A 10,319-nucleotide genomic window follows, 5' to 3' on the forward strand; every position below is an offset into this window, starting at 1 on the left:
GCCCCCGCCCCGGGGCGCGGGGTGGCTCACTCACGGTACTGGCAGCGGTCTCCCAGGAAGCCGGGCAGGCATCGGCACTGGGGCTGGTTGCCCTGGTTGACGGTGCAGGTGCTGTTGTTGGCGCAGTAGCCCGCACACACCTGCTGGGTGCATTTGGGGCCCGTGAAGCCTGTGGGGCACCGACACGTGGGCATGCCTGGTGGGAGAGGATGTGTGAGTGGGACTGTGGCCCTCGGGACCACCCGGTCCTACCGCAGGGGAACAGGGCTGAAAGGACCTAGGCGGGAGGCAGGACCTGGCGGAACAGACGCTGGGGCTGTGGAGAGGAGGCGAGAATAAGTGGGGCCCGGGACTAGGAAAAGCCCTGGTGGGGAGGCATACCCGACGGAGAGGCTGCACAGGTGCCCCCGTTGCGACAGTGCTCCCAGCACTGGTCCAGCTCGCACTTGTCGCCCGTGTAGCGGGGCTGGCAGCGGCACTTGGGCTGCCGGCGTGCATTGAGGAAGCAGCTGCCGCCATTGAAGCACTGTAGGTTACACGTTCCAGGCCGGGGAGCTGCAGGAGGGATGCATCAGGGGCGGGACCGGGAGAGGGGAGAGGAAGGAAGGCCAGCAAAGGAGGGAGCAGTCAGGGCCGCAGGAGGGGGTCCTGGGGCAGGGCACAGGAAGGTACACCAGGGGGTGGAAGCATACCGTCGGGGGGTGGTGTGGGAGAGGGCACGGGCACACAGGTGCCATTGTCCAGCCGCTTCCCGTTGGGACAGGTGCAGACAGGCCCACTGGGGCTCAGCAGGCAGAGCCACTCGCACTTCTTGCGGTCACAGGGGTTGGTCACTGCGTAATGGGGTGGGTGGAGAGGACACTGAGCAGGGCCCAGAAGGCTCTCCTCCCACCAGGACCCCAGGCCTCCCCTCCCCCGCCTGGGCCCTCCCTCCCCCACCTTCAGGCTGCTTGTGCTGATGGTACAGGACCACATCAGATGCGTGGTTCAGGCCCCCCGTCAGGTTGGTCAAGAGGCTGTGTCCAAACTTGTGGATCTTGAAGACACGATTATTGATGTAGGTGACACCATAGATGTAATCCTCGAAGACATCGATGCTGAAGGGGTGACTCAGGCCTGGGGAGGAGGTGGAGTCAGGGACTCAGGGGTGCTCAAGCCCTGGTCGTACTCTCCGGGACACTAGCCCCCAAGGCTGGGCCCAGGCACTACACACTCGACCTCTAAACCCCACCTTGCCTCTCCCCCAATCTGTTCTTCCTGTGGCCACTACTGGCAAAAGGTCCCATTACCCCAAGACTTCTGGGATCACGATCAACTTCTGCTGTCTCCCTTCATTTGCTAAGTTGCTACTGCTACCTACTTTGCCCCCGTGCACCTTGATACTCAGAGGGGCCGAGGTCAGGGTGGGCCTCGGGCCTGCAGGGCTGTTTCAGGGGGAGCCCAGGGGAGAGGCCTGGGAGGCACTCAGGGTTGTTGGGGGCCAGGCTGACAAAGGGTGGTGGGCACTGGTGGGAGGCCTTGCAGCTCAGTGGGAAGGATGGGCCGGCAGAGCGCAGGGCTGGGGGCAGGGGTGCTGCCATGCTCTGACCTCGCTTGCTGTCAGCAGCCACGATGGGGTCCCTGCCATTGAGCCGGATGCTGCCGATGACGGAAAGCTTGGCGTCTGCCCAGTACAGCCGCTCGTTGTGATAATCCACAGCCAGGCCTGGGGACGGGCACATGAGGGCTCGGCCTCTAGCAGTCCAGGCAGAACTGCCTCCAGCTGGGGACAGCTCCACCCTGTGGAGAGCCTCCACCAGCTGCCCTCCCACTCAGCCTGAGCTCCTGCCCTCCCCAGCCAGTGTGCAACTTCAGCAGCAAGCGGGGCACCTGCCCCCGCACCCCGCCCTGCCCCTGCACCCCGCCTCCCCCGCAGACCTGTGGGCCACTGGATGTTGTCCTGCACCAGTGTCTCCCGAAGGGTCCCATCCATGGCTGCCGTCTCAATCTTGGGGTGGTTCCCCCAGTCCGACCAGTACATGGTGCTGGGGAGGAAGAAGGGATGAGTGTGGGCAAGACCAGAAGAGGCAGACCCAGGAGGGACATCGTAGGTGCAGTCTGGCCACAGGAACCCCTGGCTAGAGGGTGGAGGGCCCCTTCCAGAGAGGCAACCACGGTGGCGGGCCAGTGTCTGGCTGGGTTATGAACTTTTACTCTGAAACTACAGTGTGGTGATCCAGAGACAGCCCAACTGTCAGGGCTGTTTCCTGGGGCAGAGAAGTGGCCCAGAGCTGGCTGCCCAGGATGGCCAGCCAAGTGGAGACTGGCCCTATGGAGCAGGCCCAGCTGGAGTTCTGTGCAAAGGGTTGGCGGCCTGGAAGGTGAGGGCCTGAGCCGCAATCTGTCCTCGGGTGAGTCTGGGAGGGGAGGGGCGTGCCTGGGGATGCTGGCCCTGGGTGAGGACGGGGCTTCCTACCACCAGCCCAGGGGCCTCCCCCAGGACCCCGGCCCACCCCCTCAGCGGGTCCACCACAATGGCGTGGGGTTCGTCAATCATGCCCGAGATGAGCGTCTTGCGGTTCTCGCCCTTCATTTGCGCCACCTCAATCACATCTCGGCCGGAGTCGGTCCAGTACACGTTCCCGGCCACCCAGTCTATAGCGATGCCCCTCGGCATCTTCAGCCCTGAAATCTGAGGGGGTCACAGAGTCACGGGCCGCCACCTTCTGTTTCCCACCAGCACTCTGCCAGCCCGTCCCTGCTGAAGCGTCCCCTTAGACTGACAGCCCAGGTCCCTCGCCTTAAAGAGGTCAGCCGACACTTAGCTTCTGCGGCAGACCAGAGCATTCACGTTCTGCAGTCACCCTCGCTGAGTCTAGGACGCAGGCTTATTCCACCTTTGTGATGAGCAGAGCGAGGCCCAAGGAGGGTAAGGAACTCGGCCAAGCTTCTCTCGGTGGGTGGCGGAGCCAGTCTGCTCCCCAAGCCTTGCTGCCCCAGCTGCCGGGCCACCCGCAGCGCTAACTACTGCTAATCCCTGCAGCTCGGGCTCCTGCTGTCTGTGCTTCAGGACAGAAGCGAGGACTGCCCCGACCTCCACAGGCTCCCCGTGTCCCCTCCCACTGTCCTTTTCCGACCCTGCTCTGAAGTGTCTGCCCTGTCAGGCTGGGCACTCACATTGAGATGGGTGACACCCCGGTCGATCTGTCGCCGGTGCCGGTTGGAAGTGGTTGGAGGTGCGGCCGGCGGCAGGCTGCGGTAGGAGATGGTGCCCGTGTGCCAGTTGGTCCAATAGACACGGCCAGCCTTGACGTGGACATCCATGGCGTCGATGCGGACACTCTCGTCACCCTGGAAGGCCTGCTCGTAGGCCGAGTGGGGGTGTCCAGGGAATAAGCTGCGGATCTCGTTGTCATCAGCGATGTACAGGACCTGGTACTCAGAGCCTGGGGGGCACGAGGCGAGCTGTCAGGTGGGGAGAATGGCAGAGGCAGGAGGCCAGGGCTGCGGCTGGTCCTCCCAAATCCCCTCCTCTCCAGCCTCAGGGACTTCTGCCTCCTTATGGTGTCGGGGTGGCACCACCACACTCTCTGCTACACACGGAATGGGGGCTACTGTGCCAGGGCCTGAGAGTGGGGTGGTTGTGTGTGTTCGCACCCACGTGCGTTTATGGCATGTGTGTGCACGGGTGTGTGTGGTGCTCGTGCACAGACGTGTGGGAGGTACGGGGGTACGTCTCAGCATGTGGGGAGCATGCAGAGGGCACACATGACTTGGTAAGCGTGTCAGTGTGTGTCGAGTGTGCTCTCATCCTGGGAGCGGAGGGTGTGTGACGGAGTGTCATCCTCCCTGAACGGCACGGAGCCAGCCCCGGAACCTGCTCCTCTGTCCAGGCCAGTGCTATGCCTGGGTGGCTGCCCCTGGGTTCCTGGGGTTCCACGTAAGGGGGGACGGAGGACGGCATGCCATTCCAGGTGGGCCCGTCTATGTTCTGGGGTCGCCGGCCGCCCACCCTCCCTGCCACCCTGGCTCGGCACCTTCGGCCTTGCAGGTGTTGTGCGTCTTCATGAAGTTGCGCGCGCAGCTGCAGAGGTGGCCGCCCTTGGTGTTGTTGCAGAGCTGCGAGCAGGTGCCGAAGCGCAGACACTCGTTGATGTCTGCGGGTTACACGGGAGGGTCACGGGGAGTCTCGCAGCAGGGTCTCTGCCTGCCCCCGCTTGGACTGGCTCTCCTACCCTGGCATCCGGGCTGGCCTGGCACGGTGTGGAAGCCAGGGCGGCAGGCGCAGTAGGCGGCTTTCTCGGTGCGCACGCAGCGGGCCTCGTCCCCGCAGATGCTGGCGTTGGTGGCACAGCTGGTCAGCTTGGGGTCTGTGGGGCACAGACGGTGGGCTGCCTGCCCCAGGCCGCCCTAGGCCCAGGCTTCGGCTCTGCGCCCCTCCCGAGCCCTGTCCCCCCAGCCTGTGGGCTCACCGATGCTGCAGTCCTCCTCATCGGAGCCGTCCCCGCAGTCATCGAACATGTTGCAGCGCAGGGAGGAGGACAGGCAGCGCTGGTTCCGGCACAGGAACTCCTTCTTGTCCTTGCAGTGGGCGGTCTGGGCCGTGGGGGGTTCTGGGGAAGGGTGCGACTTCAGAGCCTGGATTCACCACCCTGTCCCCTCCTCCACAGTGACCCCACGGAGACCAGTGGGTTGCAAGCCTGGCTGTGTGTCCCAGCGGCAGGGGGAGCTGGTTAAACATCCAAATGTCCAGCTCCCACCTCCAAGACCTAGGGCATCGGGAAGCTGCCAGCCCCTTCCCAGCCCCTTCCCAGGGGTCCTTGCCCTCGGGCTCCCAGAGACAGGTCCTTCCCTTCGGGGTTGAGCCCCATCACATGCAGCTCCCACTTGGCCGACACTCGCCCTCTGCTCAGAACCCCCATTAGGGCCCCCGGGCTCCCCTTCATGGAACCGCGGCTCACCACAGTCTTCTTCATCAGTCCCATCCCCGCAGTTGTCGGTGCCGTCGCACTGGCGCCCGATCCACAAGCACACGCGGTCATTCTTGCAACGGAAGGGCCGGTTTGGAGGACACATGAACTGGACTGAGGCCAGGAGGAAACAGCCAGAATCAGTTTGGGGGTTAGGGAGAGGAAAGGGTGGAAGAAGACCATAGAAGACCCTGGGAGCTCTGCCCTGGAGCTTCGCCCCTGCCATGGACCCTGCCCCCCTCCTAAAACCTCTGTCCTGGACCTGTGTGTCCTCTGTGGGGGAGCCCCTGCTCCCATCAGGGAGCCTTGCCTCCTCCCCAGGAGCCCCTCCCCTCCCTAGGAGCCTCGCCTCCTCCCCAGGAGCCCCGCCCCTCCCCAGGAGCCTTAGTCTCACCACACTCCTCTGGGTTCTCATCTGAGTTGTCCCCGCAGTCGTCCTCGCCGTCACACTTCCAGGCCAGTGGCTTGCACAAGGTGTTGTTGCACTGGAACTCATCCAGGGGGCAGGTCCGCACTGGGCGCCAGGGAGAGGAAAGAATGAGCCTGAGCCAAGGATGTCGGGGTCAGGATCTTGTTCAGACCCCTCCTTCCAGGAGGTAGGTGTGGGTCTATCACCCAGAAGGGATAGCAAGAAAACAGCGACACAGCTAGATCGGACCTACGTCCCCCAATCTTCTACCCATGGGCAGAGGGGTTGAGGGGTCCTTCTCTGGTGGCTACAAGGAACACTAGGCCTAGGTAGTTCCATGGCAGGCACTGGGCGGGGAGGTGGCAGTCCCTGTCCTCTAGGTAGTTCCATGGCAGGCACATGGGGCACTGGGCGGGGAGGTGGCAGTCCCTGTCCTCACCTACCGGAACGGAGCTGGGAAGTCTGCTCTCAAGCTCCAAGCCCTAACCTTCTCTCCCTGGGCCGCCCCCTGCCCCCACTGGGCAGTGGCACCCAGGCAGGTCAGCCAGGGCAGGCGCTGTTTTGAAGCCCCGGAAAGAAAGCGAGCAGGGCTTTCTCAGGGATCAGGTGCCCCCTAGGAACATGTAGGGCAGCACCTAGACACCGCAGCCGACAGGTTTCTGCTGGCTTCACTCCAGGGGCCCCTTAACCAGGGGCTACCGTGCAGACACAACCTGCCCAAGGCACGTGTGGCCCTGCATCTGGCTCCTGGTGATGGACCGTCACCCAGACAGCGCCTTCCCTGGTAAATGCTCAGTATGCATCACGTGAACCAGGAGCCCAGGGAAGCAGGGAGTGAATGGCAGCCACACGACGGGCTGGTGGGAGGGCTGGGGATTGCAGCTGGAGCTCACCGCCCGTGCCACAGGCTTCCTCGTCACTGCCGTCCATGCAGTCGGCATCCGCGTCACAGCGCCAGCGCAGGGGGATGCAGTGGCCACTCTTGCACTGGAACTGGTCCATGTCGCAGCGGGGGGTGCAGTCTTTCTGTGGGCACAGGAACAGGCAGGCTGGTCAGCTCCTGCACCCTGGGGACCTGCCCCAACTCCTCGGAGGTTACCCCTCCTTCCTCGTGTCTCTCCGCCCACCTCGTCTGAGCCGTCCGCACAGTCATGGTCCCCGTCGCATTTCCAGCGCCCAGCAATGCAGCGGCCGTTGGCACAGGAGAACTCACTCTCAGAGCAGGGCCGAGGGGCTGGCAAGGACAGGGGAGAGAGGGCCCAGGAAGGTGGGCACAGGGACTTGACTCTTGGCAGAGTGATACTCCTGAGCCCAAGGCCCATCCCTATGTGTCCCTAAAGGCCACAGCCGATGGGCGTTGTGACTAAGGTGCTCAGCCAGTCCTGGGCAAAGCCAGCTGGCTGCCCTCATGAGGCCCACTGGGCAGAAAGGGTGCTTGCACTCACCCCACTGGGGCCTGACACAGAGACAGGGCAGCGGTCCCTGGCTCTGCCCCCAGGACAGACTGTGAGGGGCAAGGTGGGAGGGACAGGACCACTACACCAAGCACTGGGGTTTGGGGAGAGGCCAGTAAAGGTGATAGGCAGGGCAGAGGCACAGCACAGGGACAGGGAGCTCTGGGCAGAGGCAGGGGTGTGGTGGGAGCACGGGCACGCCAGAGACACCTACCTCTGCAACCCCGAGAGGACAGTGTGAAAATGGAGAGAAACATGAGATGAGGTGAAATGGCACAAACTCAGATACACGACATGAGTGGGGTGGGGTGAGGAGGGAGGGGCTCCTGATGCTGCCGTGGGAGGTGGTCGCCTGCTCAAGTGCAGCCTGGGGGCCGGAGGGGCAGGGCTGCTGAGAAGGGAGGGCACGCGCGGGGCTGGGGGGGCGGGGCGGAGACGTACTGCAGCTCTCCTCGTCAGAGTTGTCCCCACAGTCGTTGTCGTAGTCGCACTGCCAGCGGCCAGGCACGCAGCGGTTGTTCTTACAGCGGAACTGGTACGGCTCACAGGTGCGCTCGTCTGAAGGGGCAAGTTTGGGGGGCCAATGTCGGGGCAGTCAGGGACGGAGTGGGGCAGGCAACAGGGTCTTGGCAGTTGTGGTTAGAACTGCCAGGGTAGGGGGCCCTTGTGGCCTGAGCAGTCAGCCATGGGGCATTCTGAGATGCAGGGTCTGTGGGAGGTTTTCAGGCATGGAGGTGTGAGAGGGAGTGGGCAGGAGATGGACAGACCCCACAGGGTGGCCGAGGTTTGCATGGTGTGTGCTGGAGAGGTGTGGCAGGGCAGGGAGGACACGGTGGATGAGGGCATAGGAGCTCCAGCCAGGCCTCCCTCCCTGCCGTGCAGCCCATGGACAGCACAGGAAGCTGTGCCAGGCCACGCTGAGGCCTGGCCGCCACCTGCCAGACGTCTGCACACTGTAGCAGACTGTCCTTGTCCTGGAGTGAGGGCCAGACTCACCACACTCCTCCTTGGGCTCGTCCGAGCCATCCCCACAGTCGTCCTCTCCATCACACTTCCAGCGTGCCGGGATACAGCGGCCTGAGTCCTTGCAGCGGAACTCGTCCACTCCGCAGGTCATCTGGGCTGGGGGGGCAGGCACGGGGCGGGGTGAGACTGCTTGCGGGGTGTGCCATAGGACGGGAGTGGGGGGAGCAGCCACTGCAGGGGTGTGGCGGGCATGGTGGGAGCAGACTGCAGAGGGATGGTGGGCCAGGGGTGTGGCAGGCCACTCACTGCAGTTGGCAGGCTCGTCACTGCCGTCCACACAGTCGTTGTCCCGGTCACAGACCCAGACGCGGGGGATGCAGCGCTTGGTGATGGAGCACTGGAACTGGTTGGGAGCGCAGGTCACCTCGGCTGCGGGGTGGGCGCAAGAATGAGGACCCTCCCCGGCATGCCCACCCCAGTGCGAGCTCACCATCTTCTCCCTCCTTTAAGCCTGGGACCCAGTCTTGCCAGCAATGTGTTAGGAAGAGGGAACAAGTGGTCTCTAATTTCGGTGCTGTGTTCTGGATCTATTTATCTATAGATCAAGCACGATGACACCCCAGGGTATGTGTGCTTGCCAGAGAGAGCAGGATGGAGGGGAGAAGTCCCCACCACAATCCCTTCTCCTCCATTTCTCCCTCCTTTCAACACTTTGGGCATGCATGCACATGTGCCTCGTGTGTCTTCCATGCCACTGGGGTTAAGATTTAAACCATGAGGTTGGCCATATGGGATCTGACTGCCTTTTTTTTTTTGGAGAGGTTTTTAGGGCATATGTGCTAGCCAGAAAAAGAGAGACAGAGAGACAGAAAGCGAGAAATCACCCCCCAGGGGGGATGGCCACGCCGCAATCCCTTCTCCTCCATTCTCCTCTCGGGATCTTGGGCACGCACGTACACGCGCCTGGCATGAGTTTAAGCCAGTCCCAGTTGGGCCTGGGCCTCGAACTGCGGTGGACTACATGAGAATCCAGCGACATAGCCATTATGCCAACTCCTGGTCCCAGGGATCTGGCTGCTTTAACCACTGAGCCGCAGAGCTGGCTCCCGGGCTTGATGGTTTTATGAGCAAGCTGAGTTCCGCCCCATGTAATTTACGTGCCTCATCCTGTAAGACTGGAGAGCTCTGGAGGAAGCGGTGGGAGGGCCTGCGCTGTCCCTGTGCTGCTCCCCGCCCGCCCCCACCCACGGCCTCGGCACTCACGGCAGTCCCGCTCGTCCTCTCCGTCTCCGCAGTTGTCCTGCCCGTTGCAGCGGAAGATGCCAGGGATACAGCGGTTGGTGTTGGTGCACTTGAACTGACTGGGCAAGCACACGTGGATGTCTGTGGGCCAGGGCAGGAAGGGACAGTAGCTCAGGGTGGCTGGAGGACTCAGGGGCAGGGAGGAGCCCGTCCCTCAGTGCAGGCAGAGCGGGCTTAGGCCTTCGAGTGGAAGGAATCCAGCCTGCACAGAAGGCTTTGTCAGCCACGGTCCCCTTGCCCTTGAACCCCCAAATCCTGGGGCGAGAAAAAGCAGAAGAAGGGAAGCAGCTGGCCAGGCCGTCCTTTACCACAATTGGCCTCGTCACTGTTGTCCTGGCAGTCGTTGTCCCCGTCACAGATGAAGGCAGGGTTTGTGCAGATGCCTGTAGAGCACTGGAACTGTCCTGGGCGGCACTTGAACTCGGCTGCCAGGAGGGAGTTCGACGTCAGAAGAGCTGGGGGGATGTGGCCAGGCCCCCCCAGCACCTCAGCCTCAGCCTCCCTGGAGGTCACTCGAAGCCTCTGGGGAAAGGCTGCCCCTCACTCAGCCTGTGAGGACCTTCCTGCATCCCGACCCTGGGCACTCACGACAGTCCGGGGGCTCGTCCGAGTGGTCCCCGCAGTCGTCCTCAGTGTCACACTTCCACCAGAAGGGGATGCACTTGTCGTTCTTGCACACAAACTGGAGGGCAGGTGGGCGAGAGGGGTTGGTGGGGCTCTGGGAACTCAGAAGTTTTTCTTTGGGGGGCTGGGATGTGTCAGAGAGGCGGCGGGGGGTCAGGGTATTTCGGGGGAGTTTGTGCTGGAGGGAAGGTTGGTATTGATGAGGGCAGGAAGGTCAGATGAGGGGAATCCATGGAGGGGCGTTTGTGGGGATCGGGGCTGGAGGGTGGAGGTGTCTGTGTGAGGTGACAGGTGTGAAAGTATTGCTGTGGGGAGACAAGAGGTAGGCAAGAAATGTGGAGGTGTTAGCATGGGAAAACTGGATGTGTGAGGATATTAGAGCAGGTGTTGGGGTCCAAGGAGGACTGGGGTACTGGTCTGGGGGCCAGGGGAGGGGGCACTGGTGGCTGGGGCGCTAGAGGCACAGCCTCACCTGGCTCGCTGTGCAGTTGGACACACAGGTGCGCCCATCGCCACCCAGGTAGAAGTTGGTGGGGCAGGCGCACTTGTGGCCCCCGCCAGGGGACAGCAGGCACAGGGTGCTGCAGGCGCCGGTGTTGACCTTTCAGGGGGGGT

The 10,319-nt window shown here is 63.1% G+C and overlaps 1 protein-coding gene across 1 annotated transcript in view; it reads right to left on the minus strand.

Annotated features, from left to right (window-relative positions):
* LRP1 (LDL receptor related protein 1) overlaps positions 1–10,319 on the minus strand; it is a 94,583-nt gene that overhangs the window by 2,388 nt on the left and 81,876 nt on the right. The window contains 22 exon segments of the mRNA XM_027769638.1: positions 35–196; positions 382–555; positions 693–833; positions 940–1,116; positions 1,589–1,705; positions 1,918–2,024; positions 2,493–2,671; positions 3,157–3,425; positions 4,017–4,136; positions 4,215–4,349; positions 4,452–4,592; positions 4,941–5,063; positions 5,344–5,463; positions 6,252–6,384; positions 6,486–6,592; positions 7,254–7,370; positions 7,809–7,934; positions 8,085–8,207; positions 9,042–9,161; positions 9,389–9,505; positions 9,669–9,762; positions 10,177–10,291. Of these exon segments, the coding sequence (XP_027625439.1) occupies positions 35–196; positions 382–555; positions 693–833; positions 940–1,116; positions 1,589–1,705; positions 1,918–2,024; positions 2,493–2,671; positions 3,157–3,425; positions 4,017–4,136; positions 4,215–4,349; positions 4,452–4,592; positions 4,941–5,063; positions 5,344–5,463; positions 6,252–6,384; positions 6,486–6,592; positions 7,254–7,370; positions 7,809–7,934; positions 8,085–8,207; positions 9,042–9,161; positions 9,389–9,505; positions 9,669–9,762; positions 10,177–10,291 (3,017 nt within the window).

The sequence above is a fragment of the Tupaia chinensis genome, unplaced genomic scaffold (assembly GCF_000334495.1).
Source record: "Tupaia chinensis unplaced genomic scaffold, TupChi_1.0 Scaffold150006_1, whole genome shotgun sequence".
In the NCBI taxonomy this organism is placed as follows: domain Eukaryota; kingdom Metazoa; phylum Chordata; class Mammalia; order Scandentia; family Tupaiidae; genus Tupaia; species Tupaia belangeri.